The sequence below is a fragment of the Nothobranchius furzeri genome, chromosome 12 (assembly GCF_043380555.1).
Source record: "Nothobranchius furzeri strain GRZ-AD chromosome 12, NfurGRZ-RIMD1, whole genome shotgun sequence".
Taxonomy (NCBI): Eukaryota; Metazoa; Chordata; class Actinopteri; order Cyprinodontiformes; family Nothobranchiidae; genus Nothobranchius; species Nothobranchius furzeri.
In genome coordinates this window covers 3966375-3993973 of record NC_091752.1, presented here as the reverse complement: position 1 = coordinate 3993973, position 27599 = coordinate 3966375, and the positions used below count along the sequence as shown (strand labels likewise).

Here is a 27599-nt window from a genome sequence, read left to right as displayed (position 1 = left end):
GATAGTTCTGGTTTACTATTTCTAGAGCTTTTTTCAACATGCAACAGTCAGATTTAACACCTCATGTGGTGATGAAAACTTACATTCACATTCGTAGTGAAAACAACATCCATTCTCATCATAGACCTTGACAGCATTGCGCCCGTTGAGACAGATGGGCGGGGTCACAGATGGACAGAGTTTAGGTTTCTGTGTTATCTGTCCATTGGCGCATGTAGCTATGAAGCAGTTATCAACAGTCCAGGACTCTCCGCTCTGAGGGGATTCAGAAGTCCACAAGGTTAGAATCAAATCATAAATGTGATGAATTCTTAAACAGAAGCACTAATGATGTTTATGTTTATGTATTTAGCAGATGCTTTTGTCCAAAGCGACTTACAAGTGATAATCGGCATGTTGCCCTTGAGGCTAACAACAATAACAACAACAACTTGACATCAAGTTTAGACTCAGTTGCGACTTGTTGTAGGACTGTCTGTGTGTTTTCATTCTGCAGGTACTGTCGTCTGACTGGCTACCTGCAGGAGGTCTCAGAAGGCTCCAGTGGCGATTGGTGCAGTTGCACAATGAGGATGGGTCAACAGTGAGGGGGAGTGTTGGAAGAATGCTGAATAAGTGCCTCGGTGAGGGTGAAGCTTCATGGGACAAGCCTGATTTATGCTTCTCCGTCTGCGTCAGTGCGGAGACACGCAACGCCATTATCCGTCCTTGCGTAGGGCACGCAAGTACGTACGGAGTCGAGCCCACTTTTTTAAACATCCGTCGAACGAGACGGATTACGCAAGCTTGTGATTGGTCAGGACGCCGCTGTTGTTTACAGCGCCACCATTGCAAAGAGAGCCGAGGATAACTAGCGGCAGACACGGAGAAGCTTGACGAATACCTCACGAAAAAACTCTAAAAATGTGAACGTTTAATTCCCCCGTGACTGGAGAAGTGAAAAGATGCGCAGCAAGCGTTTTATTTGTGGACGGAAATGACAGGAAACGTGGGTTTAGAGGTGGGGAGCGCATGAAGCGGTGGGAGAATGAGAGAGAAATATGTCAGTGTTAAAAGTCTCTTGTATACACAAAAAACACAATATAAACACACTATCTTGGACCGATACATGACACGAAACCACAGAACAGCGCTACGCCCTCTGTGGTCCTGCCGGGCAATTGCTTTGCAACACTCTCCAGGAGACAGAGAAGTAAAAGAGCAAAACGCTTCCGTCAATCCGTGCGTGTCTGTCCCTTGCGGAGCTGACGGAGAAGCATAAACCAGGCTACAGTGTCTGTAACCTGCATGGAATACATGCTTTGCTCTTTCTAACCAGTCACACAGACCAGGTTAGGGAGAGAGGTTCAAATATGTCACATGCACATCTGGGTCAACCCATTCTGGACTGGGTGGGGTATTCCCGCGCCCACATGGCCACATTTGGTTCTCGCAGCCTTCTCAGAAATGTGGACTTCTCCGAGCATGTGAGCGGGACGAAGGATCCACAGAGAAGTTTGCGTGTCTTCCTTAATTTTGGAAACAACAATGACCACTAGAAGTGTTGCTTTTGGAGACTCTGATATGAAGCACACAGCTTCCTACTCTCGCTGAGAAGCAGCACTGCTGTAGGCTCCTCTCTTACTAGTCTGTCCTCATGCTCCTGTGCCTGAAGCTGCCGGCCCGAGCTGCAGTCAGAGAAGATGTTTACGCCCCTGCATCAAGTTCACTTTGAAGTCAGGACTAAATTCAATACAACTCCTGGATTGAGGTTTGCAAAAGGTCAGCTTTTTGTATTGTGTTCAAATCAGAGTACAAATGTCACATCTGTCTTCAATTTAAACCAGAGATTGGTGTTATGCCTGGGATTATGGTGTGGGGATCCAAATGGTATGACATCACCCCTGACTCTGATTCAAGTAATATATTGCATTTGCATGCTTTACCCCTCCTGTTATCCACTCCAGTATTTTTTTTAATCCACAAACTGGGTCTATCTGGGGTCTTCATCTAGCCAGGCCTAGTCAACCATGTGGAATCAGATCTGTTTTAGGTTATGTCCAAGTCATAACAGCTGTAGACCATCTTGTCTACAATAATTATCTGTCTTTTGTTGCTGAAACACCAATCAGACAACATATTATTATGAAGAAGTAGAATAAAACGGAACTGGGCTTGACAAATGAGAATAAGAAATGCTCAAAAAACAAGGAGACATTTTTGAGGTATTAGAGCAACCTACGGTTGGTTAGAACAGTATGAGTGCTTTTAAGTACAGTTCTAGTTCTAGTTTTTGTTGGGAACCTTGTCTTCAATAAAATGCAATAAAAACAAAACTGACTTACTTGTCTTGGTGGATCTACGTCGATGCAGTTCAGAGAAATTGTAGAATGGTTTGTTGCTAAAATAGAAGTAGAACTGGAAATGGCTGTGACTGGAGTTACATGGCTTGAAAGTATTTCCTCTGTTACTGTGCTGAATACCGACGTTGGAAGTGAAGTGGTGTTAGGTACGGGGGTTGTTGAACATGGGCTGGATTGAGTCTCAACTTTGCAAGATGTATTGCAAAATGCAGCATAACACCACCCAATGCCATCCGTAACGTTGTACAACAAATCCCCTGTTTAAAACATAGAATTCAGCAATATTTAGAGCATACAGCCCAAAAAACACTGGTTATTGACATTAATCATGAGCAGGTTTATAAAATCACGATGTAGAAAAAATCACAAGGCGTGTCACACAAAAAAAAAGTTAACTGTGGGTCATAATTTTGTCGCATCTGTCTTTCTAAATGTGTTTGCTAGCATAATACACTGCCTGGCCAGAAAAAAAGTTGCCACCCAGATTTAACTAAGCTTAACTAAGCTAACTTAACTAATAGGTAGAACACTCCTTTGGATGATTACTGTATGGGTGATTATGATAAATGATAAATGACCCGTACTTGTATACTGATGGTGATGGAGTACATTGTAGCCACAGCTGCCCCGGGGCACATTGACAGAGATAAGGCTGCCGATAACAGGGGCCACCGGCCCCTTCAACCATCACCAGCAAGCAAGGTGGGCTAAGTGTCTTGACCAAGGACATAACAGCAGAATTCTTGGCCAGGGTTATCTTTTAGCTGGCAACAAGTTATTTAACCCCAAATGGTGTAATGAGTTGCTTCTCATTTCTTAAACAACGTGGATAACGTTTGGAAAGACACATCTGGTGGTCGTGGAAAATATGTTATTGTGTTGAGAAGGGTCAGATCATTGGCATGCATCAAGCAGAGAAAACATCTAAGGAGATTGCAGAGTGATGGTGCACCCATTATGCCTAGTGCCTACTATACAAGCATGTGGGGGCAGTGTTATGATTTGGGGTTGCTGCAGTTGGTCAGGTCTAGGTTTAGCAACACTATGTACCCCACAAAGGAGGTCAGCTGAGTACCTAAATAGACTGAATGACTCGGTTATTCCATCAATGGATTTTTCCTTATCTGATGGCACGGGAATAATCCAAGATGACAATTCTAGGATTCATCGGGCTAAAAAAGTGAAAGAGTGGTTCAGGGAGCAAGAGAAATCATTTTCACACATGAATTGGCCACCACAGAGTCCAGATCTTAACCCCATTGAGAATTTTTGGGATGTGCTTGAGGAGGCTTTGGGCAGTGTCCAAACTCTACCATCAACAATGCAACATTCTGATGAAAAAGTAATGCAAATCTGGATGTAAATTTTTTTTTATGATGTAGCAAAAACTTATAAAAACAATGCCACAAGAAATGTGTGCTGTAATCAAAGCTAAAGGCGGTGCAACAAAAGATTAGTGTGTGACCTTTAATTTTCTGGTTGGCAACTTTTTTGTCGAGGCAGTGCAAAGAGCTAAAAATGTTCTTTTGAATTGTTGCACAGAAGATATGAAGAAGAAAAAATTAAAAAGATGATTAAGTCAACTTACCAGGATTGTAGGACGTTTGGTTAAAAATACACACACAGGATGTTGCTGTGTTTGTATTGTGGGAGGTGGAAGACCCAGTGGTTCCAGGTGGATGGGTCGTAATAATAGATGGATAAACTGTTGTGGAGCTGGGAAGTGTCTGTGTCAGAGGTGCAATGTATGTCGTGGCTCCAACAAGTTTACTTGTGGTTACAGCTCTTGTGGTCCAAGTAGAAGATTTAGAGATAACACTTGTTGAATGTATTAAGTCTGTGATTTTACCAACTGATGTTGATGATGTCTTAAAAGAGGAATTAGATGTTATACCTCCAAACTGTGTAGTATTAACATTTGTCACTGAACTTGTGAAAACTTTCTGAGGATTTGTTGTCTCTCCGGTTATGGCAGTGACTTCTGAGGTAGTACTTTCAAAACGTTTTGTGACAGTTTCGTTGCTGGTGGCAGAAGGCTTAAGTGTAGTTTTCGTACTAACTGAGGGTTTTGTGGTGGAGGTTCCAAAAACAACAGTGGAGGAAGAAGTCAATTGACTTGTTGTGACAACCATTGGTGGATTAGTTGAACCAATATGTACTGCTGTTACTTCTGATGTTGTAGTTTCAATGTTAATGGTGGCATTATTTGAAAGAGTGGATGGTCCTGTTGTAGAGGTTGTGTCAGTGGACGGCATTGATGAAACCATAGGGCTTCCATTGCCTGTTGTTGTCCATAATGCTGATGTTTTGGCATTGGGAACTGCTGTTGTAGAAATTATTTGCCCAGTTGTACCTTCTGATGATTTTGTTGTCTCTCCATTTATGGCAGTGACTTCTGATGTTGTACTTTCAAAACGTTTTGTGACAGTTTCGTTGCTGGTGGCAGAAGGCCTAAGTGTAGTTGTCGTACTAACTGAGGGTTTTGATGTTACAACTGAACTTTCTTGAACTGAAGTTTGAGTGGAGGGTTTTGTGGTAGAGGTTCCAAAAACAACAGTGGAGGAAGATGTTACTTGACTTGTGACAACTTGTGGTGGATTAGTTGAACCAATATGTACTGCTGTTACGTCGGATGTTGTAGTTTCAATGTTAATGGTGGCATTATTTGAAAGAGTGGATGGTCCTGTTGTAGAGGTTGTTTCAGTGGAAGGCTCTGAAGAAACAATAGGGCTTCCATTGCCTGTTGTTGTCCATAATGCTGATGTTTTGGCATTGGGAATTGCTGTTGTAGAAATTATTTGCCCAGTTGTACCTTCTGATGGTTTTGTTGTCTCTCCGGTTATGGCAGTGACTTCTGATGTAGTACTTTCAAAACGTTTTGTGACAGTTTCGTTGCTGGTGGCAGAAGGCGTAAGTGTAGTTGCCGTACTAACTGAGGGTTTTGATGTTACAACTGAACTTTCTTGAACTGAAGTTTGAGTTGAGGGTTTTGTGGTAGAGGTTCCAAAAACAACAGTGGAGGAAGATGTTACTTGACTTGTGACAACTTGTGGCGGATTAGTTGAACCAATATGTACTGCTGTTACTTCTGATGTTGTAGTTTCAATGTTAATGGTGGCATTATTTGTAAGAGTGGATGGTCCTGTTATAGAGGTTGTTTCAGTGGAAGGCTTTGATGAAACAATAGGGCTTCCATTGCCTGTTGTTGTCCATAATGCTGATGTTTTGGCAATGGGAACTGCTGTGGTAGAAATTATTTGCCCAGTTGTACCTTCTGATGGTTTTGTTGTCTCTCCATTTATGGCAGTGACTTCTGATGTAGTACTTTCAAAACGTTTTGTGACAGTTTCGTTGCTGGTGGCAGAAGGCCTAAGTGTGGTTGTCGTACTAACTGAGGGTTTTGATGTTACAACTGAACTTTCTTGAACTGAAGTTTGAGTGGAGGGTTTTGTGGTGGAGGTTCCAAAAACAACAGTGGAGGAAGATGTTACTTGACTTGTGACAACTTTTGGTGGATTAGTTGAACCAATATGTACTGCTGTTACTTCTGATGTTGTAGTTTCAATGTTATTGGTGGCATTATTTGAAAGAGAGGATGGTCCTGTTGTAGAGTTTGTTTCAGTGGAAGGCTTTGATGAAACAATAGGGCTTCCATTGCCTGTTGTTGTCCATAATGCTGATGTTTTGGCGTTGGGAACTGCTGTTGTAGAAATTATTTGCCCAGTTGTACCTTCTAATGGCTTTGTTGTCTCTACGGTTATGGCAGTGACTTCTGATGTAGTACTTTCAAAACGTTTAGTGACAGTTTCGTTGCTGGTGGCAGAAGGCGTAAGTGTAGTTTTCGTACTAACTGAGGGTTTTGATGTTACAACTGAACTTTCTTGAACTGAAGTTTGAGTTGAGGGTGTTGTGTTGGAGGTTCCAAAAACAACAGTGGAGGAAGATGTTACTTGACTTGTGACAACTTGTGGTGGATTAGTTGAACCAATATGTACTGCTGTTACTTCTGATGTTGTAGTTTCAATGTTAATGGTGGCATTATTTGAAAGAGAGGATGGTCCTGTTGTAGAGGTTGTTTCAGTGGAAGGCTTTGATGAAACAATAGGGCTTCCATTGCCTGTTGTTGTCCATAATGCTGATGTTTTGGCGTTGGGAACTGCTGTTGTAGAAATTATTTGCCCAGTTGTACCTTCTGATGGTTTTGTTGTCTCTACGGTTATGGCAGTGACTTCTGATGTAGTACTTTCAAAACGTTTTGTGACAGTTTCGTTGCTGGTGGCAGAAGGCGTAAGTGTAGTTTTCGTACTAACTGAGGGTTTTGATGTTACAACTGAACTTTCTTGAACTGAAGTTTGAGTGGAGGGTTTTGTGGTGGAGGTTCCAAAAACAACAGTGGAGGAAGATGTTACTTGACTTGTGACAACTTGTGGCGGATTAGTTGAACCAATATGTACTGCTGTTACGTCGGATGTTGTAGTTTCAATGTTAATGGTGGCATTATTTGTAAGAGTGGATGGTCCTGTTGTAGAGGTTGTTTCAGTGGAAGGCTTTGATGAAACAATAGGGCTTCCATTGCCTGTTGTTGTCCATAATGCTGATGTTTTGGCGTTGGGAACTGCTGTTGTAGAAATTATTTGCCCAGTTGTACCTTCTGATGGTTTTGTTGTCTCTCCATTTATGGCAGTGACTTCTGATGTAGTACTTTCAAAACGTTTTGTGACAGTTTCGTTGCTGGTGGCAGAAGGCCTAAGTGTACTTTTCGTACTAACTGAGGGTTTTGATGTTACAACTGAACTTTCTTGAACTGAAGTTTGAGTTGAGGGTGTTGTGGTGGAGGTTCCAAAAACAACAGTGGAGGAAGATGTTACTTGACTTGTGACAACTTGTGGTGGATTAGTTGAACCAATATGTACTGCTGTTACTTCTGATGTTGTAGTTTCAATGTTAATGGTAGCATTATTTGTAAGAGTGGATGGTCCTGTTGTAGAGGTTGTTTCAGTGGAAGGCTTTGATGAAACAATAGGGCTTCCATTGCCTGTTGTTGTCCATAATGCTGATGTTTTGGCGTTGGGAATTGCTGTTGTAGAAATTATTTGCCCAGTTGTACCTTCTGATGGTTTTGTTGTCTCTACGGTTATGGCAGTGACTTCTGATGTAGTACTTTCAAAACGTTTTGTGACAGTTTCGTTGCTGGTGGCATAAGGCCTAAGTGTAGTTGTCGTACTAACTGAGGGTTTTGATGTTACAACTGAACTTTCTTGAACTGAAGTTTGAGTGGAGGGTTTTGTGGTAGAGGTTCCAAAAACAACAGTGGAGGAAGATGTTACTTGACTTGTGACAACTTGTGGTGGATTAGTTGAACCAATATGTACTGCTGTTACGTCGGATGTTGTAGTTTCAATGTTAATGGTGGCATTATTTGTAAGAGTGGATGGTCCAGTTGTAGAGGTTGTGTCAGTGGAAGGCTTTGATGAAACCATAGGGCTTCCATTGCCTGTTGTTGTCCATAATGCTGATGTTTTGGCATTGGGAACTGCTGTTGTAGAAATTATTTGCCCAGTTGTACCTTCTAATGGCTTTGTTGTCTCTCCGGTTATGGCAGTGACTTCTGATGTTGTACTTTCTAAACGTTTTGTGACAGTTTCGTTGCTGGTGGCAGAAGGCCTAAGTGTAGTTGTCGTACTAACTGAGGGTTTTGATGTTACAACTGAACTTTCTTGAACTGAAGTTTGAGTGGAGGGTTTTGTGGTAGAGGTTCCAAAAACAACAGTGGAGGAAGATGTTACTTGACTTGTGACAACTTGTGGTGGATTAGTTGAACCAATATGTACTGCTGTTACTTCTGATGTTGTAGTTTCAATGTTAATGGTGGCATTATTTGAAAGAGAGGATGGTCCTGTTGTAGAGGTTGTTTCAGTGGAAGGCTCTGAAGAAACAATAGGGCTTCCATTGCCTGTTGTTGTCCATAATGCTGATGTTTTGGCGTTGGGAACTGCTGTTGTAGAAATTATTTGCCCAGCTGTACCTTCTGATGGTTTTGTTGTCTCTCCATTTATGGCAGTGACTTCTGATGTAGTACTTTCAAAACGTTTTGTGACAGTTTCGTTGCTGGTGGCATAAGGCGTAAGTGTAGTTTTCGTACTAACTGAGGGTTTTGATGTTACAACTGAACTTTCTTGAACTGAAGTTTGAGTTGAGGGTGTTGTAGTGGAGGTTCCAAAAACAACAGTGGAGGAAGATGTTACTTGACTTGTGACAACTTGTGGCGGATTAGTTGAACCAATATGTACTGCTGTAACATCAGATGTTGTAGTTTCAATGTTATTGGTGGCATTATTTGTAAGAGTGGATGGTCCTGTTGTAGAGGTTGTTTCAGTGGAAGGCTTTGATGAAACAGTAGGGCTTCCATTGCCTGTTGTTGTCCATAATGCTGATGTTTCGGCATTGGGAACTGCTGTGGTAGAAATGATTTGCCCAGTTGTACCTTCTAATTGCTTTGTTGTCTCTATGGTTATGGCAGTGACTTCTGATGTTGTACTTTCAAAACGTTTTGTGACAGTTTCGTTGCTGGTGGCAGAAGGCCTAAGTGTAGTTTTCGTACTAACTGAGGGTTTTGATGTTACAACTGAACTTTCTTGAACTGAAGTTTGAGTGGAGGGTTTTGTGGTAGAGGTTCCAAAAACAACAGTGGAGGAAGATGTTACTTGACTTGTGACAACTTGTGGCGGATTAGTTGAACCAATATGTACTGCTGTAACATCAGATGTTGTAGTTTCAATGTTATTGGTGGCATTATTTGTAAGAGTGGATGGTCCTGTTGTAGAGGTTGTTTCAGTGGAAGGCTTTGATGAAACAGTAGGGCTTCCATTGCCTGTTGTTGTCCATAATGCTGATGTTTTGGCGTTGGGAATTGCTGTTGTAGAAATTATTTGCCCAGTTGTACCTTCTGATGGTTTTGTTGTCTCTACGGTTATGGCAGTGACTTCTGATGTAGTACTTTCAAAACGTTTTGTGACAGTTTCGTTGCTGGTGGCATAAGGCGTAAGTGTAGTTTTCGTACTAACTGAGGGTTTTGATGTTACAACTGAACTTTCTTGAACTGAAGTTTGAGTGGAGGGTTTTGTGGTGGAGGTTCCAAAAACAACAGTGGAGGAAGATGTTACTTGACTTGTGACAACTTGTGGTGGATTAGTTGAACCAATATGTACTGCTGTTACTTCTGATGTTGTAGTTTCAATGTTAATGGTGGCATTATTTGTAAGAGTGGATGGTCCAGTTGTAGAGGTTGTGTCAGTGGACGGCTTTGATGAAACTATAGGACTTCCATTGCCTGTTGTTGTCCATAATGCTGATGTTTTGGCATTGGGAACTGCTGTTGTAGAAATTATTTGCCCAGTTGTACCTTCTGATGGTTTTCTTGTCTCTCCATTTATGGCAGTGACTTCTGATGTAGTACTTTCAAAACGTTTTGTGACAGTTTCGTTGCTGGTGGCAGAAGGCCTAAGTGTAGTTTTCGTAGTAACTGAGGGTTTTGATGTTACAACTGAACTTTCTTGAACTGAAGTTTGAGTTGAGGGTGTTGTGGTGGAGGTTCCAAAAACAACAGTGGAGGAAGATGTTACTTGACTTGTGACAACTTGTGGCGGATTAGTTGAACCAATATGTACTGCTGTTACTTCTGATGTTGTAGTTTCAATGTTAATGGTGGCATTATTTGTAAGAGAGGATGGTCCAGTTGTAGAGGTTGTTTCAGTGGAAGGCTTTGATGAAACAATAGGGCTTCCATTGCCTGTTGTTGTCCATGATGCTGATGTTTCGGCATTGGGAACTGCTGTTGTAGAAATTATTTGCCCAGTTGTACCTTCTGATGGGTTTGTTGTCTCTACGGTTATGGCAGTGACTTCTGATGTAGTACTTTCAAAACGTTTTGTGACAGTTTCGTTGCTGGTGGCAGAAGGCGTAAGTGTAGTTGCCGTACTAACTGAGGGTTTTGATGTTACAACTGAACTTTCTTGAACTGAGGTTTGAGTTGAGGGTTTTGTGGTGGAGGTTCCAAAAACAACAGTGGAGGAAGATGTTACTTGACTTGTGACAACTTGTGGCGGATTAGTTGAACCAATATGTACTGCTGTTACTTCTGATGTTGTAGTTTCAATGTTAATGGTGGCATTATTTGTAAGAGTGGATGGTCCTGTTGTAGAGGTTGTTTCAGTGGAAGGCTTTGATGAAACAATAGGGCTTCCATTGCCTGTTGTTGTCCATGATGCTGATGTTTCGGCATTGGGAACTGCTGTTGTAGAAATTATTTGCCCAGTTGTACCTTCTGATGGGTTTGTTGTCTCTACGGTTATGGCAGTGACTTCTGATGTAGTACTTTCAAAACGTTTTGTGACAGTTTCGTTGCTGGTGGCAGAAGGCCTAAGTGTGGTTGTCGTACTAACTGAGGGTTTTGATGTTACAAATGAACTTTCTTGAACTGAGGTTTGAGTTGAGGGTTTTGTGGTAGAGGTTCCAAAAACAACAGTGGAGGAAGATGGTACTTGACTTGTGACAACTTGTGGCGGATTAGTTGAACCAATATGTACTGCTGTTACTTCTGATGTTGTAGTTTCAATGTCAATGGTGGCATTATTTGTAAGAGAGGATGGTCCTGTTGTAGAGGTTGTTTCAGTGGAAGGCTTTGATGAAACAATAGGGCTTCCATTGCCTGTTGTTGTCCATAATGCTGATGTTTTGGCATTGGGAACTGCTGTGGTAGAAATGATTTTCCCAGTTGTACCTTCTAATTGCTTTGTTGTCTCTATGGTTATGGCAGTGACTTCTGATGTAGTACTTTCAAAACGTTTTGTGACAGTTTCGTTGCTGGTGGCAGAAGGCCTAAGTGTAGTTGCCGTACTAACTGAGGGTTTTGATGTTACAACTGAACTTTCTTGAACTGAGGTTTGAGTTAAGGGTGTTGTGGTAGAGGTTCCAAAAACAACAGTGGAGGAAGATGTTACTTGACTTGTGACAACTTGTGGTGGATTAGTTGAACCAATATGTACTGCTGTTACTTCTGATGTTGTAGTTTCAATGTTAATGGTGGCATTATTTGAAAGAGTGGATGGTCCTGTTGTAGAGGTTGTGTCAGTGGAAGGCTTTGATGAAACAATAGGGCTTCCATTGCCTGTTGTTGTCCATAATGCTGATGTTTTGGCATTGGGAATTGCTGTTGTAGAAATTATTTGCCCAGCTGTACCTTCTGATGGTTTTGTTGTCTCTCCATTTATGGCAGTGACTTCTGATGTAGTACTTTCAAAACGTTTTGTGACAGTTTCGTTGCTGGTGGCAGAAGGCGTAAGTGTAGTTGTCGTACTAACTGAGGGTTTTGATGTTACAACTGAACTTTCTTGAACTGAAGTTTGAGTGGAGGGTTTTGTGGTGGAGGTTCCAAAAACAACAGTGGAGGAAGATGTTACTTGACTTGTGACAACTTGTGGCGGATTAGTTGAACCAATATGTACTGCTGTTACGTCGGATGTTGTAGTTTCAATGTTAATGGTGGCATTATTTGTAAGAGTGGATGGTCCAGTTGTAGAGGTTGTGTCAGTGGACGGCTTTGATGAAACCATAGGGCTTCCATTGCCTGTTGTTGTCCATAATGCTGATGTTTTGGCGTTGGGAACTGCTGTTGTAGAAATTATTTGCCCAGTTGTACCTTCTGATGGTTTTGTTGTCCCTCCATTTATGGCAGTGACTTCTGATGTAGTACTTTCAAAACGTTTTGTGACAGTTTCGTTGCTGGTGGCAGAAGGCCTAAGTGTAGTTTTCGTACTAACTGAGGGTTTTGATGTTACAACTGAACTTTCTTGAACTGAAGTTTGAGTTGAGGGTGTTGTGGTGGAGGTTCCAAAAACAACAGTGGAGGAAGATGTTACTTGACTTGTGACAACTTGTGGTGGATTAGTTGAACCAATATGTACTGCTGTTACTTCTGATGTTGTACTTTCAATGTTAATGGTGGCATTATTTGTAAGAGAGGATGGTCCTGTTGTAGAGGTTGTTTCAGTGGAAGGCTTTGATGAAACAGTAGGGCTTCCATTGCCTGTTGTTGTCCATAATGCTGATGTTTCGGCATTGGGAACTGCTGTTGTAGAAATTATTTGCCCAGTTGTACCTTCTGATGGTTTTGTTGTCTCTACGGTTATGGCAGTGACTTCTGATGTAGTACTTTCAAAACGTTTTGTGACAGTTTTGTTGCTGGTGGCAGAAGGCGTAAGTGTAGTTGCCGTACTAACTGAGGGTTTTGATGTTACAACAGAACTTTCTTGAACTGAAGTTTGAGTGGAGGGTTTTGTGGTAGAGGTTCCAAAAACAACAGTGGCGGAAGATGTTACTTGATTTGTGACAACTTGTGGTGGATTAGTTGAACCAATATGTACTGCTGTTACTTCTGATGTTGTAGTTTCAATGTTAATGGTGGCATTATTTGAAAGAGTGGATGGTCCTGTTGTAGAGGTTGTTTCAGTGGAAGGCTTTGATGAAACAATAGGGCTTCCATTGCCTGTTGTTGTCCATAATGCTGATGTTTTGGCATTGGGAATTGCTGTTGTAGAAATTATTTGCCCAGCTGTACCTTCTGATGGTTTTGTTGTCTCTCCATTTATGGCAGTGACTTCTGATGTAGTACTTTCAAAACGTTTTGTGACTGTTTCGTTGCTGGTGGCATAAGGCGTAAGTGTAGTTTTCGTACTAACTGAGGGTTTTGATGTTACAACTGAACTTTCTTGAACTGAAGTTTGAGTTGAGGGTTTTGTGGTGGAGGTTCCAAAAACAACAGTGGAGGAAGATGTTACTTGACTTGTGACAACTTGTGGTGGATTAGTTGAACCAATATGTACTGCTGTTACTTCTGATGTTGTAGTTTCAATGTTAATGGTGGCATTATTTGAAAGAGTGGATGGTCCTGTTGTAGAGGTTGTTTCAGTGGAAGGCTTTGATGAAACAATAGGGCTTCCATTGCCTGTTGTTGTCCATGATGCTGATGTTTTGGCGTTGGGAACTGCTGTTGTAGAAATTATTTGCCCAGCTGTACCTTCTGATGGTTTTGTTGTCTCTCCATTTATGGCAGTGACTTCTGATGTAGTACTTTCAAAACGTTTTGTGACTGTTTCGTTTCTGGTGGCATAAGGCGTAAGTGTAGTTTTCGTACTAACTGAGGGTTTTGATGTTACAACTGAACTTTCTTGAACTGAAGTTTGAGTGGAGGGTAATGTGGTGGAGGTTCCAAAAACAACAGTGGAGGAAGATGTTACTTGACTTGTGACAACTTGTGGCGGATTAGTTGAACCAATATGTACTGCTGTTACGTCGGATGTTGTAGTTTCAATGTTAATGGTGGCATTATTTGTAAGAGTGGATGGTCCAGTTGTAGAGGTTGTGTCAGTGGACGGCTTTGATGAAACAATAGGGCTTCCATTGCCTGTTGTTGTCCATAATGCTGATGTTTTGGCAATGGGAACTGCTGTGGTAGAAATTATTTGCCCAGTTGTACCTTCTGATGGTTTTGTTGTCTCTCCATTTATGGCAGTGACTTCTGATGTAGTACTTTCAAAACGTTTTGTGACAGTTTCGTTGCTGGTGGCAGAAGGCCTAAGTGTAGTTTTCGTACTAACTGAGGGTTTTGATGTTACAACTGAACTTTCTTGAACTGAAGTTTGAGTTGAGGGTGTTGTAGTGGAGGTTCCAAAAACAACAGTGGAGGAAGATGTTACTTGACTTGTGACAACTTGTGGCGGATTAGTTGAACCAATATGTACTGCTGTTACTTCTGATGTTGTAGTTTCAATGTTAATGGTGGCATTATTTATAAGAGTGGATGGTTCTGTTGTAGAGGTTGTTTCAGTGGAAGGCTTTGATGAAACAATAGGGCTTCCATTGCCTGTTGTTGTCCATAATGCTGATGTTTTGGCGTTGGGAACTGCTGTTGTAGAAATTATTTGCCCAGTGGTACCTTCTAATGGCTTTGTTGTCTCTACGGTTATGGCAGTGACTTCTGATGTAGTACTTTCAAAACGTTTTGTGACAGTTTTGTTGCTGGTGGCAGAAGGCTTAAGTGTAGTTGCTGTACTACTTGATGTCAGAACAGAACTTTCTTGATTTGAAGTCATCTTGCCAGTCGTCATCAAAGGTTTCCATGATGTTGTGGGCTTTAACAGGGAGCTTGTTGTTTTCCTTGTTGATGACATTCCTATACAATTAGGGTTAAGGCTGATTTTATTATTCTTATTCAGATAGCACAATTTTAAAATACATTGAATGAAATAATTCCATAATTTTATTTTGGTTTGAGGGTTATTCTTTGCAGTTAATGTTCATGTCGGGGCAATGCATTAATATTACCTTTGGCCGTTGTCTCAGCTGTGCCAAATGTAAATGGATATATGGTAGGGCCAGCTGTTGTGCTTGCAAAGCATTGGAAGAAGGTCCTTATTATTGTTCCATTGGCCCCACACTCCGCTGTCATACAGTTTCCTGATCCATCTGATGTGTTGTAGATGGTTGCCCCATAGTTGTAAATCTTTCCATTAACTATGCATTTACAAGCTGAAATTGAGAGTAATAAATTGTTGTTTAACAGAAAATTCTACTCTTAGTCATAAGTACAGCATATGTTGAAATAGCTGAGATTTTTAATCAAAACTACATATTTGCACTCACCCATTACATTATAGCTGCAGCTTATCCCGGTTAATGTGCAGGAGCTTTAAATGCAAACGTTTTAATTTCATTTTATTTCTTTTTGGCACTCAGTTTTTAAATGTGTTATGACAACATGACAAATATAAATTTCACGTAGCACGCCATTACTTTCCACCTAGGTCTTTTGTTTAAACTACAAATAAGTATCTTTACATAAAGTACATTAGTATCCTTACATAAAGTATCATGGAAAAAAGTCACTCCAGATGGATCAGTATTTTTGCATAGATTTAGTGCTGAGATTTAATAATCAGAGGGTGAGCCTTAACCTACCAAAGGTTGCAGTTGTAGGATGGAACCATCTCTCCCATGCTATAGTGGGTGCCTTTGTCATCATAACATCCGCATTGATCCCAGGTAACACACTTCATAGTGTCTTCATTGAAAAACGGCTTGTCTTCTGAACACTGCGGGTAGCAGCCTGTAGCCCCAAAAGAACAAATATAAATTAGTCCATAAAAAATTTTAGGAAACGCGTGAAGTAACAATTCTGTTTTCAAAGCTTCTAGGCATTGTAACTAAAATGAAAAATGTATAGAAAGCCCCTCTTTTGGCTGCCTCTTACAGACCAAAAGAGCCGGCCATGTGATGTGAGGACTGTGCAGAAAAGTCGCTCAACAGCTTTTATGTGGCCAGTTGGTTGCATAGACTGTCGTCACTAATCCATACCCTTATTATTTACATGAAGTGACTACCTCCCTTAGCATCTCAGGGACAAAATAGTCGCAGCTTGACATCAGTCCCTCAGAAAGCTGCTTCAGCATCGATTCCACTGAGGGAATCCGGGTTGGGCCAAAGCAGGTCGAGGAGCTATTTTGTCTATTTCCGAACAGAAAAACATCAAAACAAGCACCAGAGACCTGTTGCTTGTATCGTTTGTACACAGATGTCAGCAAGTAGTAGAGAAGTTTGCTCAGCTTAAGGACTTCAAACATTCTTCACTGTCGTTGGCGATAGCCACAGGATGGTACCCATTTAGGTTTAACCCTGCTCTCCAAGTGAGAGTTCAACCGGTGACTGAAACTGTTTAAGGGAAATTAGGCATGGGTGGCCTCTAACTTCCTCTTTTTAAATGAGTCAAAAACTGCATTGTATGCTGGACCGAGTCACACTACAACTGCTCTGCTCCAACTTGGTCAAAACTCCGCCGCCAGATTTCTGACTGAGATTAGAGGGAGGGGCCAAATTACCCCAGTGCTACGTCCCTGCACTGGCTCCCGGTGTGCTATCGGGCAAGATTCAAGATTCTCCTAGGTGTTCAGGGCACTGCTCCACCACATCTAGCTGCATTGTTGCACAGGCATGTCCCCTCTCAGGTCCTTTGCTCTGCTGGGCAGGAGTTCCTGGAAGTCCTGCGCTCTAAACTGAGATCAAAGGGGGACCAGGCCTTTTCGATAATGCCACCAACCATTTTGAATGAGCTCCCTTTAACAGTGAAGCAAGCTCCATCTCTCCAGGTATTTCGGTCTCGCCTGAAAACCCATTTTTCCTTGTTAACTTTCCCCCTGCATCACTGACACTGGCTTTCTTTTTAAAAATAGTTTTTACCTTTGTTTTCTAGTTTTTGCTTTTATGCAGTTTTTATCTCTTTCATTATTAGTGATGACTTTATTATGTTTAATGTACTGTTTAGCACCTTGAGCCTCCAGTAAGCTGATAGAAGGGGCTATATAAAAAAAATTGATTGATGGATTGAAACACTCCCCTGAAATCGCCAACCCATACTGGTCCGTACCATCCCACAACAACCCACTCCGACCCAGACCATTCCACTCAATGGAACTGAAGCATTACATGAAAAAGGCCCCTCAGGCCTGCTTTGAAAGCATATTTTGTTAAAGCGGCCATCTATGCTACTTACATCTGGGTGGAGCTCTTTCCATAGGGGCATGACTCGCTCATACACAGGGCAAAAAAATGCTTGATCAAGATGAGCTGCAGAGCTGTACTCTGGCAAAAATTCCCAATTTGCAGCAAAACCCTCTTTAATAAGAGATTCAAAAGCGATCAACAAAAATCTACCAATAACAAAAACTCACCTACCAGATTCACCGATTGAGGATATGGAAGCTTACATTGATGCATTTTATTTTAAGAGCACACCGCCAACAAACTGGTGATCAGACGCACCGGGATGAGTCAAGTTGTAATGAAATGGTTGATATTCTACTCAGAAAGTTAAACGTTAACAGCAGATGTTCAAGTACTAGAGCATTATGTGAAATAGAACAATTCAGGGATCGAGGTCCTAAATGAAGTAAACAACCTCAAATATTTAACAGCTAAACTTCAAAAGAATAGGACCAGACTAGCTAAAGATAGAATCTATCTTCAATGCCTAAGCATGAGGGGAACATCATTGTCATTTTAAAGTTAAAGTCAAAGTCCCACAGTCATCATCACACACTGGTGAAATTCATCTCCATATCTGGCCCACCCCCTTGGAGAGCGGTGAGCTGCAGCGGCGGTTGAGCTCGATAACTGGTGGTTTAACCCCCAATCCAACCCCTTAAAGCTGAGTGTCAAGCAGGGAGGCATTGCATCTTTGGAATGACCCAAATGGGATTTGAACCCGGAATTCCCAGAGAGGACGCTCTACCACTAGGCCATTGAGAAGGGGACTTTAGGTTTTAATTTTCTGTTTTCAATTTGTTCGTAGCAAGGTAATGATGGAGAATGTATGCCCGTCCCGCAACTGGAGCATTGATGGTTTGAGCCCTGCTCAATCTGTCTCAATCATTGTGTTCTTGGGGAAGACCCTTAACCCGCCTGGCCTGCTGGTGGTGGTCGGTCTTTCTAACAACAACTCTTCTGCTTCCTGACAATGTGGACGCCATAACGAAAACCACCAACACCAGCCTCGCTGGCAAATGTAATGATTATTTTATCTCCATTGTTGAAAACTTGTTACATCACCTTTAACTCCTGTTTGAAGCCAGCTGTCTGTGGGGAGCAGGGCCGTGCACAGACCTTTGAAGGGGTGGACGCTCAGAGTTTTAAAAGGGTACATATAGAGCAAGATTTTTAAACAGATTCATCCAACAAATTTCTGAAAATTCTGATAATGGGAGTCCACTGGGTCCAAAGAAAAACTAGGCAAAATACGTAATTTCTTTACTTTTTAATAGAAGGTAATGTTATTTCATTAATAATGGTGTTAGGTTTTAAAGCTGACTTATTTCTAGGGATGTTCTGAACACGTGTTTTGCCCCTCATGGAGTCCTGATCCGATTCTTCAGCAATGAAAAAAGGGGGAACACATCTGTGTTTTTTAACTAATATTTATTTATTACGGGTTTTTAAAGTTTAGATTGATACGGTTTTGCAGAAAGTTAAGAACAAAACCCCAAACCAGACCAGTCTCCTGGTTCATCCTGAAAAAAAAACTTGTCCGTTCAACTCTTGTTTTGTCATTTCAAGTGTAAATAAAAACATTTACCTTCCACTTTAGTGATGAGTTTGGAACAGTTTCCTGATGGGTTCCTACATGTCTTCATGCAGTCTGCTCCACATGGCTTGTAGTGCCATTCACAGCCTCCAGGCGAGTTGTAGTAGTCACAGAAGATTGCTGACACACATAAAAATGAGGAATTGGCTTTTATAAATCATAATCAAGTGTACAGTTAAGGGATGTAAGAAAATATCGATATGGCAATATATTGTGATATTTTCCCCAGCAATATTATATCGATATTCAAAAGCAGTGCATCGGAAAAATCGATATGGCAATATATCGTGATATTTTTTCCTGCGATTATTACATCGATATTCAAAAGCCGTGTATCTAATTCCTGAAAGAATTTACATGCAAACTTTTGTGTATTTTCTTTTCGTTTTGCGCAATTCAATCGCCACCCGCTAGTTGGCAGCAGTGTGCAACAGGTTTTGTTTCCACCACTGAAATGTAAATCCCTCCATCATGGTTCAGATAGCTCATGTTAAACATGTTATGCATCAGTTTGGACTGTTTATTGAACATTCTTACAATAAATTCAGTAAAAAAAAATTGCTTGTAACGTCTGACTGAATGTATCGCAATATATCGTGATATATCGTATCATCTCCCCTGTATCGTGATATGTATCGTATCGCCAGAATTTCAAAAATACACATCCCTAGTACAGTTTAAGCTTTCTGAAATGTTCTCATGTGATCTGGAGATGAAGATGCAAAACAGCATTACAACATTTTTATAAAAAAACATTTAGCGAACGCATTTAATTGAACCAACGAACCAAACGATGCTCAAATTAAAAATTGCGGTATTTGTTTCAGTTCTAGTAGTTAGTGAAACAAACACTGTTCCTGATTTTATTTTTGAGTAACTGTTTCCTTTAATCCTCAAACACGGAAGCTCACCCTCCCTCCGCTATCTGCATCACAACCAGGGTCAAACTTACGGCACAGCTTTGGAGTCCTCCAGCTAACACAGGCTCCGACTGCACTGCAAGCCTTGGCATAGGCGGCCACAGCCGTGCAAAAACACTCGCAGTCTCCTCCTGTGTCACACGCACAAGAGTCCCTCACGCAGGAGTCAAAGTACGGGCCAGGGTCCACCTTGGATAGAAAACAGCTGTGTTACCATCATGGCCTGTTAGGCTGGTGCGGTATGTACTGAGGTGAAATAAAAGGTCAGTCTAATGAAATAAATGGTGTTATAACTAGCTCGTTGATGCTTTTAAACAAAGCAGAAACGTGTTGCATCTGTTTGCATAGATGGAGTAAGCTGATGGTGCCTCAGCCTCCCGAAGACCGTGAAACAGGATTTCTCCCGAACGTCTCATGAACCCCACAAACCGAGTTCATAGATTACAGGACTGTTAAAGGAGATTGTGTGTTTCATGTGTGTAGTGGTTACCTTCAGTGTTGGGCAAGTTACTTCAGAACTGTAATGCATTATTTATTACTTGTTACCCTCATTTGAAAGTAATTCATTACATTACAATATTACTGATTTTAAAATGTAAGGCACTACACTACTTTTGCATTACTTTAAGTTACTTTCACCAAAACAACTTCAGTATGAATCTGGTCATGTGATGCTCAGTGAGCTCATGACATATATGTGGAAGGTGATGTGGTGTCTGAGCTAGGGTTGCTGTTAAAAACAGTCAGATATAATAACGGCGCTTTAAAATGATTGTTTATTAAATAAAAGCAACAACAATCTGTACTCTCGGCACGCTGCCATCTTATATTAACTGAGCAGGGAGTGAGGTGGTGGGGGCTCCAAGCCTATATTTCCCTTGGTCCCCAAATGCCTTGATACGGCCCTGGATGTGGGACTGACTTCTGGGGTGATCTGATTCTATCACATGTATGAATATTAAATGCTTATATATTGTTGCTTTTCACTGGTAAAAATGAGTATTGGGGATAAATCTACCTACTTTTTTTCTTTTCAAGCACTTTGTTTTGTTTTCTTGATTTTAGTTGAATAATTTCCAGCCCTTTCTCTCTCTAACCTTCCTCCATGCTGCATGTTTTCTCCGTCTTCCAGAAAAACTGTTTCCTAGATTTCCTACTTTCTAACTATCAGCCAAAGGGATCTACCGAACGCAAAAACATAAAAATAAGCTTCATATGCGCTGCGCTCCAGCAGCAATGAGTTGAAATCACCGGGGCACAGATTATGAACTCAGCTGAAAAGTACATGAAGTACCAGAGAATATGGGCTGATATAAACGATTGCAAACTAATGACTTTGTTTTGGTGGAGCGGTTTTGTGAATATAACAGCGGCCGCGCGCGCGCAGGACGCAGCTGGAGGATTTGAGCCGTTACCGCGGCGTCCTCTCTGCTCATAGAATGCCCGCAAAGCTGAGTCCATAAATGACGTCATATATGTGGATACTGGATCTTTTTTCAGGCTTCCCACAATTTGAATTTTTAGGAAACCCACATCTTGATTCTGGGTTTAAACATGCGTTGTAATTACCGCATTATTGACAATTATACCGAGTAAATATTACCATTTTCTTTCCCTGTAATGCCTTACATTTCCACATTACAGCAAAAAGCAATGCATTACAGTAATTAATTACTTTTGTACTGCGTTACTCCCAACACTGGTTACCTTTGTATGGCAGCTACTGAAGATGGAGCTGGTGATGATGCTGCACTGTTTCTGAGACCAGGCTGCTCGATAGCGGTTGGAGGAACAGGGATCACTAACGAGCTGGGCATCAGGGCAGACGGGTGACACTTTCCAAGAGTTACCGAACTGTAAAACATCGGTCACCGTCTCCTGGGAGCGTGTTGTGAAATCGTTCTTGCTGTTGCCATCATAGTTACCACAGAGACCACAGACTTGATCCTGATGGAAGAACAACAACCAAAAAGAGTCCCCTGTTCATTATTTTAGGCCTTTTCCATTCAGTAAGTCAGCGTATTATCAATGGAAACACATAAACCAGCTTCAACGAGGAAACAGTTTGGCAGCCATTGATTGTGCATGTTGTTCCACGTAAAAAGATAAGAGAGATCTGTCATTTTTACCACAGGTGGTCTTCAAGTGAGAGACAGAGTACAACAAATCCAGGAAATCACATGGTACAGTGCTGTGCAAAAGGCTTCGATGGGTTTGGAAAAAATGCTGTAAACGGCGTACTTTCAAAATAGGAAGTGTTAGTCGTTTATTTTCATATAACAACAAAAAGCAGTGAACTAAACTGATGTGAACTAAAGGGAAATCTAAATGAAATGAATATTTGGAGTGAGCACCCTCTGCCTCTAAAACGGCATCAGTTCTTCTAGCTACACTTGAACACGGCTGTCGAAGGACCTGGGCTGGTAGGTTGTTCCAGACATCTTGGAGAACTAACAACAGATCTTCTGTGGATGTAGGCTTTGGGATCCCAGACACACTCCATGATGTTGAGATCAGGGCTCTGTGGGGGCCAGACCATCACGTCCAGGACTCCTGGTTCTTTACGCTGAAGTTATTTTTAATGACTCAGGGGGGATGTTTGGGCTCACTCAAATCCTGCACCATTGAACAAATACATTCTTTTAAAATCACACAATGTGCGCCTGCGATCTTTTCAAGAGGGACAACTCGGTTCCCGCCAAACACTTTTAGCACCGCTGTATGTAAGCAGCTAGGTGATGAAGAGAGTGGCCAGACTTGTTGTTTTACCTGGAATTCTGGGCTGAGAGAAATGAAAAGGCTGGTCTTCTGGTCCCACACGAGGATGAGACCCGCTTTTATGGTCACTGCCAGATAAACACCCATTTTCTGTACTTGAACACCGAGCACCTGGATGTTTCCTTTGATCACCTCAAAGTTCTCATCCTTCAGCTGGAATTCACTGTCCTAAAAATCAACACAAGAATTTAGTGGAAACTGTTAGCTCCAACGGAAGAACTGCTGCGCCATTCCCAAGAGGAAGAGAGACCATATTAGATCACTTGTGCAAACATCTTAATAAAGCACACACACACACACACACACACACACACACACACACACACACACACACACACACACACACACACACACACAAACAAATACATGCTACTAGGGTAAAAGGGTGTCTATCCAGGTACTAGTAAAGTGTACCTAATAAAGTGGCTGGGGAGAATTTATAGATAATATTCACTATTGCTTTATCCAAACACACAAACACATTATTATACAATCCCAGTTGGTGCGTGTCAGCTTTGTGTGTTCTCCTGTACCTCCAAGAAGACCTTGATGGTCTTGGAACAGGTGGTTCCTGTAGTTCCACAGGGAACATTCTCGGTGATAATCCTGAAGCTTCCGTTGTCCTGATTAGTGCCACAGTGGTCCTAAATGTGAACACAGCAGATTACAATTCCCACGTTGCCTTTAACCCAACCCTAACCCTAACACAGTCGGTCAGAAGAGTGACTGCTTGTGTGGCATCCTAGATGTGATTAGCAAGTGTTTAGAGTCTGGTGCTTCCTCTGCGGTGTGAGCAACAGCTCAAGTTAAGGCTCATCGACAAACACGACCGACTTGTTTATCACATGTAGTTCTGAGAATGTGGCTGAGCAGAGAAGGCTGCTACAGCTCTAGCTAGCAACAGTTCGACTATAATGATTAACCTGAAAACATGGACGTTAGCGGATTAGTGGTTGTACCTGGAGAAGCGTGTATTCACACTGTCCGTTGAAGTCAAACCTTTTATCATCAAATGTAATGTAATGCCCATCGCCATAGATTCCACAGACTCCATCACACACGTTGTTGGTGCATGTGAACGTCCTTCCACTGCAGGAGCTGAAGACATACACAAACATCTGCGGGTCAGTCAGGTGATCTGACCATGTTTAAAAACCGCTGAACTCCATCAACACCAATTTACAACAAAAACCATCAAGGTGACATTCAAGAAGACAAGTGAAGAGATGGCGAGTACCAGATCTGATGTGATGTCATGCATTTGCTTGGCCACCATGCATGTCCTACTTTTTCCATTTTTCCACCTTGGTGTGCTGAGCAAAGGGAATCCTAAAGTGTTGTCTAGCACCATCTGCAGTATCGTCTCTGCTGCTTCACCGACAGCCCCCATTCACTCTGATGGAGACTGTAAAACCATCCTGTCTTTCTTTGAGAACCAAGTCATTGAGGTCAGACCTAGCATCTCTCCTACAGCCTCATCTCTGCCGGTTCTGACTCCAACCCGGCCCGTCATTCTAGATAGTTTAGCTGCTGTTTCCTAACCCTAACCCTGAGCTAACCAAACTAGTTAACTATGAAGACGTCTGCATGCCTCCTCACCATCGTGCCCTCTTCGTTTAATTAAAAGTGCTTTTCAGCCCATCGGTCCCAGCGTGCTCTCTTTAATTAATGATCCTCTTGTTTCTGGTCAGGTCCCTGCTAACTTTAAGAATGCTGTAATCCATCCGCTTCTTAAAACAGGGTATCTGCAGGTTTAAGGGAGCCAAATTTAAGACTTTTTAAGACCTTTTTTAAGGCCACTTTGACCAAATTTAAGCTATTAAAGCAGGGCAGCAGCAGCTCAACAGGTTGAGTGGGTAGTCCAGTAATCAGAAGGTTGCAGGTTCAATCCCGGCTCCGGACAGAGAATTCTGCTGTTGTGTCCTTGGGCAAGACACTTAACCCACCTTGCCTTCTACTGGTGATGGTCGGCAGCCTCACCTCTGTCAGTGTGCCCCAGGGCAGCTGTGGCTACATCGTAGCTCATCACCACCAGTGTGTGAATGTCTGTGTGTGAATGGATCAATGATACACTGTAGTGTAAAGCGCTTTGGAGTCCTTATTCTGACAGGCGCTATGCAAGTGCGGATCATTTATCATTTTTAAAAATGAAATTTAAGCTATAATTTCCAGCTATTGACTGGAACCGGTGCTAACCACGCCGCTATCGTGGGATTAGCCATCCAGTTACGATTAAATTTGCACTTCCCCATGGCGCAAGCTCCCACTAGCTTAACCAGCTAATGTGCTAATCTAAAAATAGCCCCCTTTCACAACCAACTGAATGTGTACGGTCCCGCTTACGCCATTATCATATGAAAAAAATGCTGAACACTAACTAGAAATTCACGAAAATTTTATAGAAATAAAAGAATCTTGTTTATTGGGTCTTTGGTAATTTAAGACCTCTGGAAACTGTATTAAAGGATTATTTGTCATTTTTAAGGATTTTTAAGGCCATAAATTTGGAAAAGCGGATTTAAGACTTTTTAAGACGTTTTAAGGACCCGCGGATACCCTGTAAAAAACCCAATGTTGATCCTTATCTCCATAGCACCTTCAGACCCATCTCAGGCCATTTACCGTGGAACTTGAACTCTGCTGGTAGGCTAACCCAAACTCATCAGCTCTTCTACTGGTATTGCCGGGGGGGGGGGGGGGGGGGGGGGGGGTCTGCTTGATCCTCCCAGTGAGTTCTGGTTCTGGCCTGAGGTATCCTTCTGGTGAGGAACCTCTCCAGCTGGGGCTCCAGTGCACCTGATTTAATCACCTTCTCACCAAAAGTAGTGGAGATGATGAGCCCAGCTCTACAGGGAGGAGACCTGGAATCCCACTCTTTTGGTCCTGATTCAAACCTCACTACCACAGAGGGAGTGAAGATGGATGAGTAGATCAATAGCTTTGACTAGTTTTTGGCAATTCTCCCAGTGTAGGCCTGTGGTCAGCCCATCTTTATTGGAACACCTGAATGCCCTGATTTAGTAGAGCGAGCCGAAGCGTTTGGCAACATGTGCTTCTGTAAATGTTCTAGACAACTCAACCTGCTTCCAAGGTGTGTAATCATTTCTGTTGCTGTTTTGGAAGTGTGTGTACAAACCATGTGTTGCAGTCCACTGTCAGAGTCTGTCCTGGCTGGTATACCTGTCCATTGTATACACATGGGCAGCTTGTCTCATTTATGCAGCCACCTGCTCCATCTGATAGCAAGCCATGAGGGCAGATGCAGCCAGATGTGCAACCTGTGCTGATCTATAATCAAGGGAAGAGAAGGAAGTTTTGCATTAAGAGTTTTGACCGAAGTGATGACATTTATCTTGGAGGACTTACACAACCCATGTCCACTGTGCTGCAGCTCTTTTGGCACTCGGTCCCAGAGGCACCAGGCTGAGCAACGGAGCAGTCGAAATAAACCATTGGGGCAACACACGATGAGGCTGGAAAAGCAAATAAACGAGACATCATTCGAATGTGATTCATAAATGCTGTAGCTGTGAACAGAGGTGGGTTAGGATGTCATCTTGGTTCCATCAGAATTGTTTCCAACATCTACACAGAGACACACGTCAGAAGAAGACTTACGCTGTGGCTGGCTTCCTCCGGAACAGCTGAGAACTCCATGTCTGCAGACACTGTGGAAGGTTTCAGGAAACAGAAGAACAGAACGGTTGAACAATATCTTTTAATGATTTGGACTCTTAAATAGGGCTGTCGCGGTTGAGGAATTCCCCCTGCGGTGATTCAGGGTGGCTTAATATTGCGGTGTGCGATATTATTGCAGCACTTTTTTTTATTGCAGTACTATCTAAACATAATGTTTACACATTCAAAAAAGTAAAAAATTGCCGTGCCTTCTTTAATAACACTTTACTGAATGCAGATCAAAGGGCAGTAACAACACAGATCGCAGTAACGTTTGTTTCTCCGACAGTCGGAGTCCGACTGAACTTAAAAACAACAAAATTCAGGAGAAGGTTAAACTTTTAAATGCAAATTTGGCTGCAGCATCTAACAAATAAGAAACAAGTCCCAATTTTGTTTAGTTGTTCAAAATCAAGCATAAAAAATTACATGTACCGGGCGCGCGCGCGCCGGGGAGCGGGCACACTATCATTTCACTTTCACACACACGAATGACGGTGATTTATAGCTTGGTCACGTCCGTGTTACCCACAAGGAAAACCAGCATGTTAACCATATACGGTTTGAGAGAGGATCTGAGAGGGGGGGCAACATTTCCAGCAACACTGAAAACCCTCTCGGATGGTGCGCTCGTTGCACTAACGCACACGTACTTGCGTACGACTGGCGAGCAAAGGGAATCTCTCCCGGTTGTTGCTCCACCATGTCAGGGGGGTTTCTTTAGGGTGGATACATTCCTCCTGCAGGTAGCGAGTGAGCTCCAGCTCAGCTCAAACTCTCTTCGGGACAGTTGCAGAAGCAGTGCTTGTCCGGGACTTCAGCAGGTCTCCGAGCGTTTATTTATTTATTTATTTATTTATTTTGCCGCTGGTGGCAGCTCTGTCTCGGCCAAGGACTCTGGCTGCGCAGCAGCTGACGTACTGAAAACCAAAGTGCTCCCAAAGGAGCGAAGTAACGTTTCGTTTTGATACCAGTGCAGCCATCCTTCTCAACATGCATCACTGAGTTGAACCAAGTTCAGTAATCGCGGTGGCCCATGATGCAGCGCGGTGGGCTTCTTCATATTGCGATATTTCATTTTTGCGGTTACCGCGACAGCCCTACTCTTAAATGGCTTTACAACATTTAAAAAAGTAAAGATGTCAAACGAACCCAAATTGACAGAGAAAATAAATAAATCTGAAGGGTTTCTCTTGTTGAACCAAGGTAACTAAAAATCTAAAAGCCTAGCACTTTGTTGTGTGTGATCTCATCACCAATCCATCTTACGGTTCTGTTTAATTTAGTACGGAGAACCTCTCAGCAGAGGTGATGTCAGGAATATTTCATATAAGCGGCACCGCTTTTGTGAAATGGAAAAAACGTCATATTTCTTCACCTTTCTGACATCCTCTGATGTCTCCAGAGTCTCAAAGGTTACCAAGCATTCTTAGAACATGTGAGCTAAACCTGTCCATGCCTTGCTCCCAGTAGTAATTACCATGTTGCACCCTCTTTGAAGATGGCTTGTCCAGCAGGGATAATGACGTCTTTATCGTAGCAGGGACAGCTTTCACTGGACACACACTGGCCATCCTCATTCATGTAGGTTCCCTCGGCACAGCCACAGCCGTCGACCGCGTTGAAGCTGATCTGGCACGAGTAATCCAGCTGGCTCAGGGAATGGCACGTTCGACCACAAGAGGTCATGTT

General features: G+C 42.3%; 1 protein-coding gene across 1 annotated transcript in view; it reads right to left on the bottom strand.

Annotated features, from left to right (window-relative positions):
* Nucleotides 1-27599, bottom strand: part of LOC107375365 (mucin-2) — a 56011-nt gene that overhangs the window by 18725 nt on the left and 9687 nt on the right. Inside the window, exons 17-32 of the mRNA XM_054749843.2 lie at nt 27388-27599; nt 25848-25897; nt 25596-25702; nt 25366-25517; nt 23189-23327; nt 22763-22873; nt 22221-22397; nt 21159-21398; nt 19484-19640; nt 18523-18651; nt 15357-15504; nt 15042-15085; nt 14724-14927; nt 3931-14571; nt 2325-2599; nt 84-255 (exon numbers count right to left, since the gene is read on the bottom strand). The exon at nt 27388-27599 is cut by the window's right edge and continues 44 nt beyond it. Of these exons, the coding sequence (XP_054605818.1) occupies nt 84-255; nt 2325-2599; nt 3931-14571; nt 14724-14927; nt 15042-15085; nt 15357-15504; nt 18523-18651; nt 19484-19640; nt 21159-21398; nt 22221-22397; nt 22763-22873; nt 23189-23327; nt 25366-25517; nt 25596-25702; nt 25848-25897; nt 27388-27599 (12958 nt within the window). The remainder of the gene's footprint in view (nt 1-83; nt 256-2324; nt 2600-3930; nt 14572-14723; nt 14928-15041; nt 15086-15356; nt 15505-18522; nt 18652-19483; nt 19641-21158; nt 21399-22220; nt 22398-22762; nt 22874-23188; nt 23328-25365; nt 25518-25595; nt 25703-25847; nt 25898-27387) is intronic.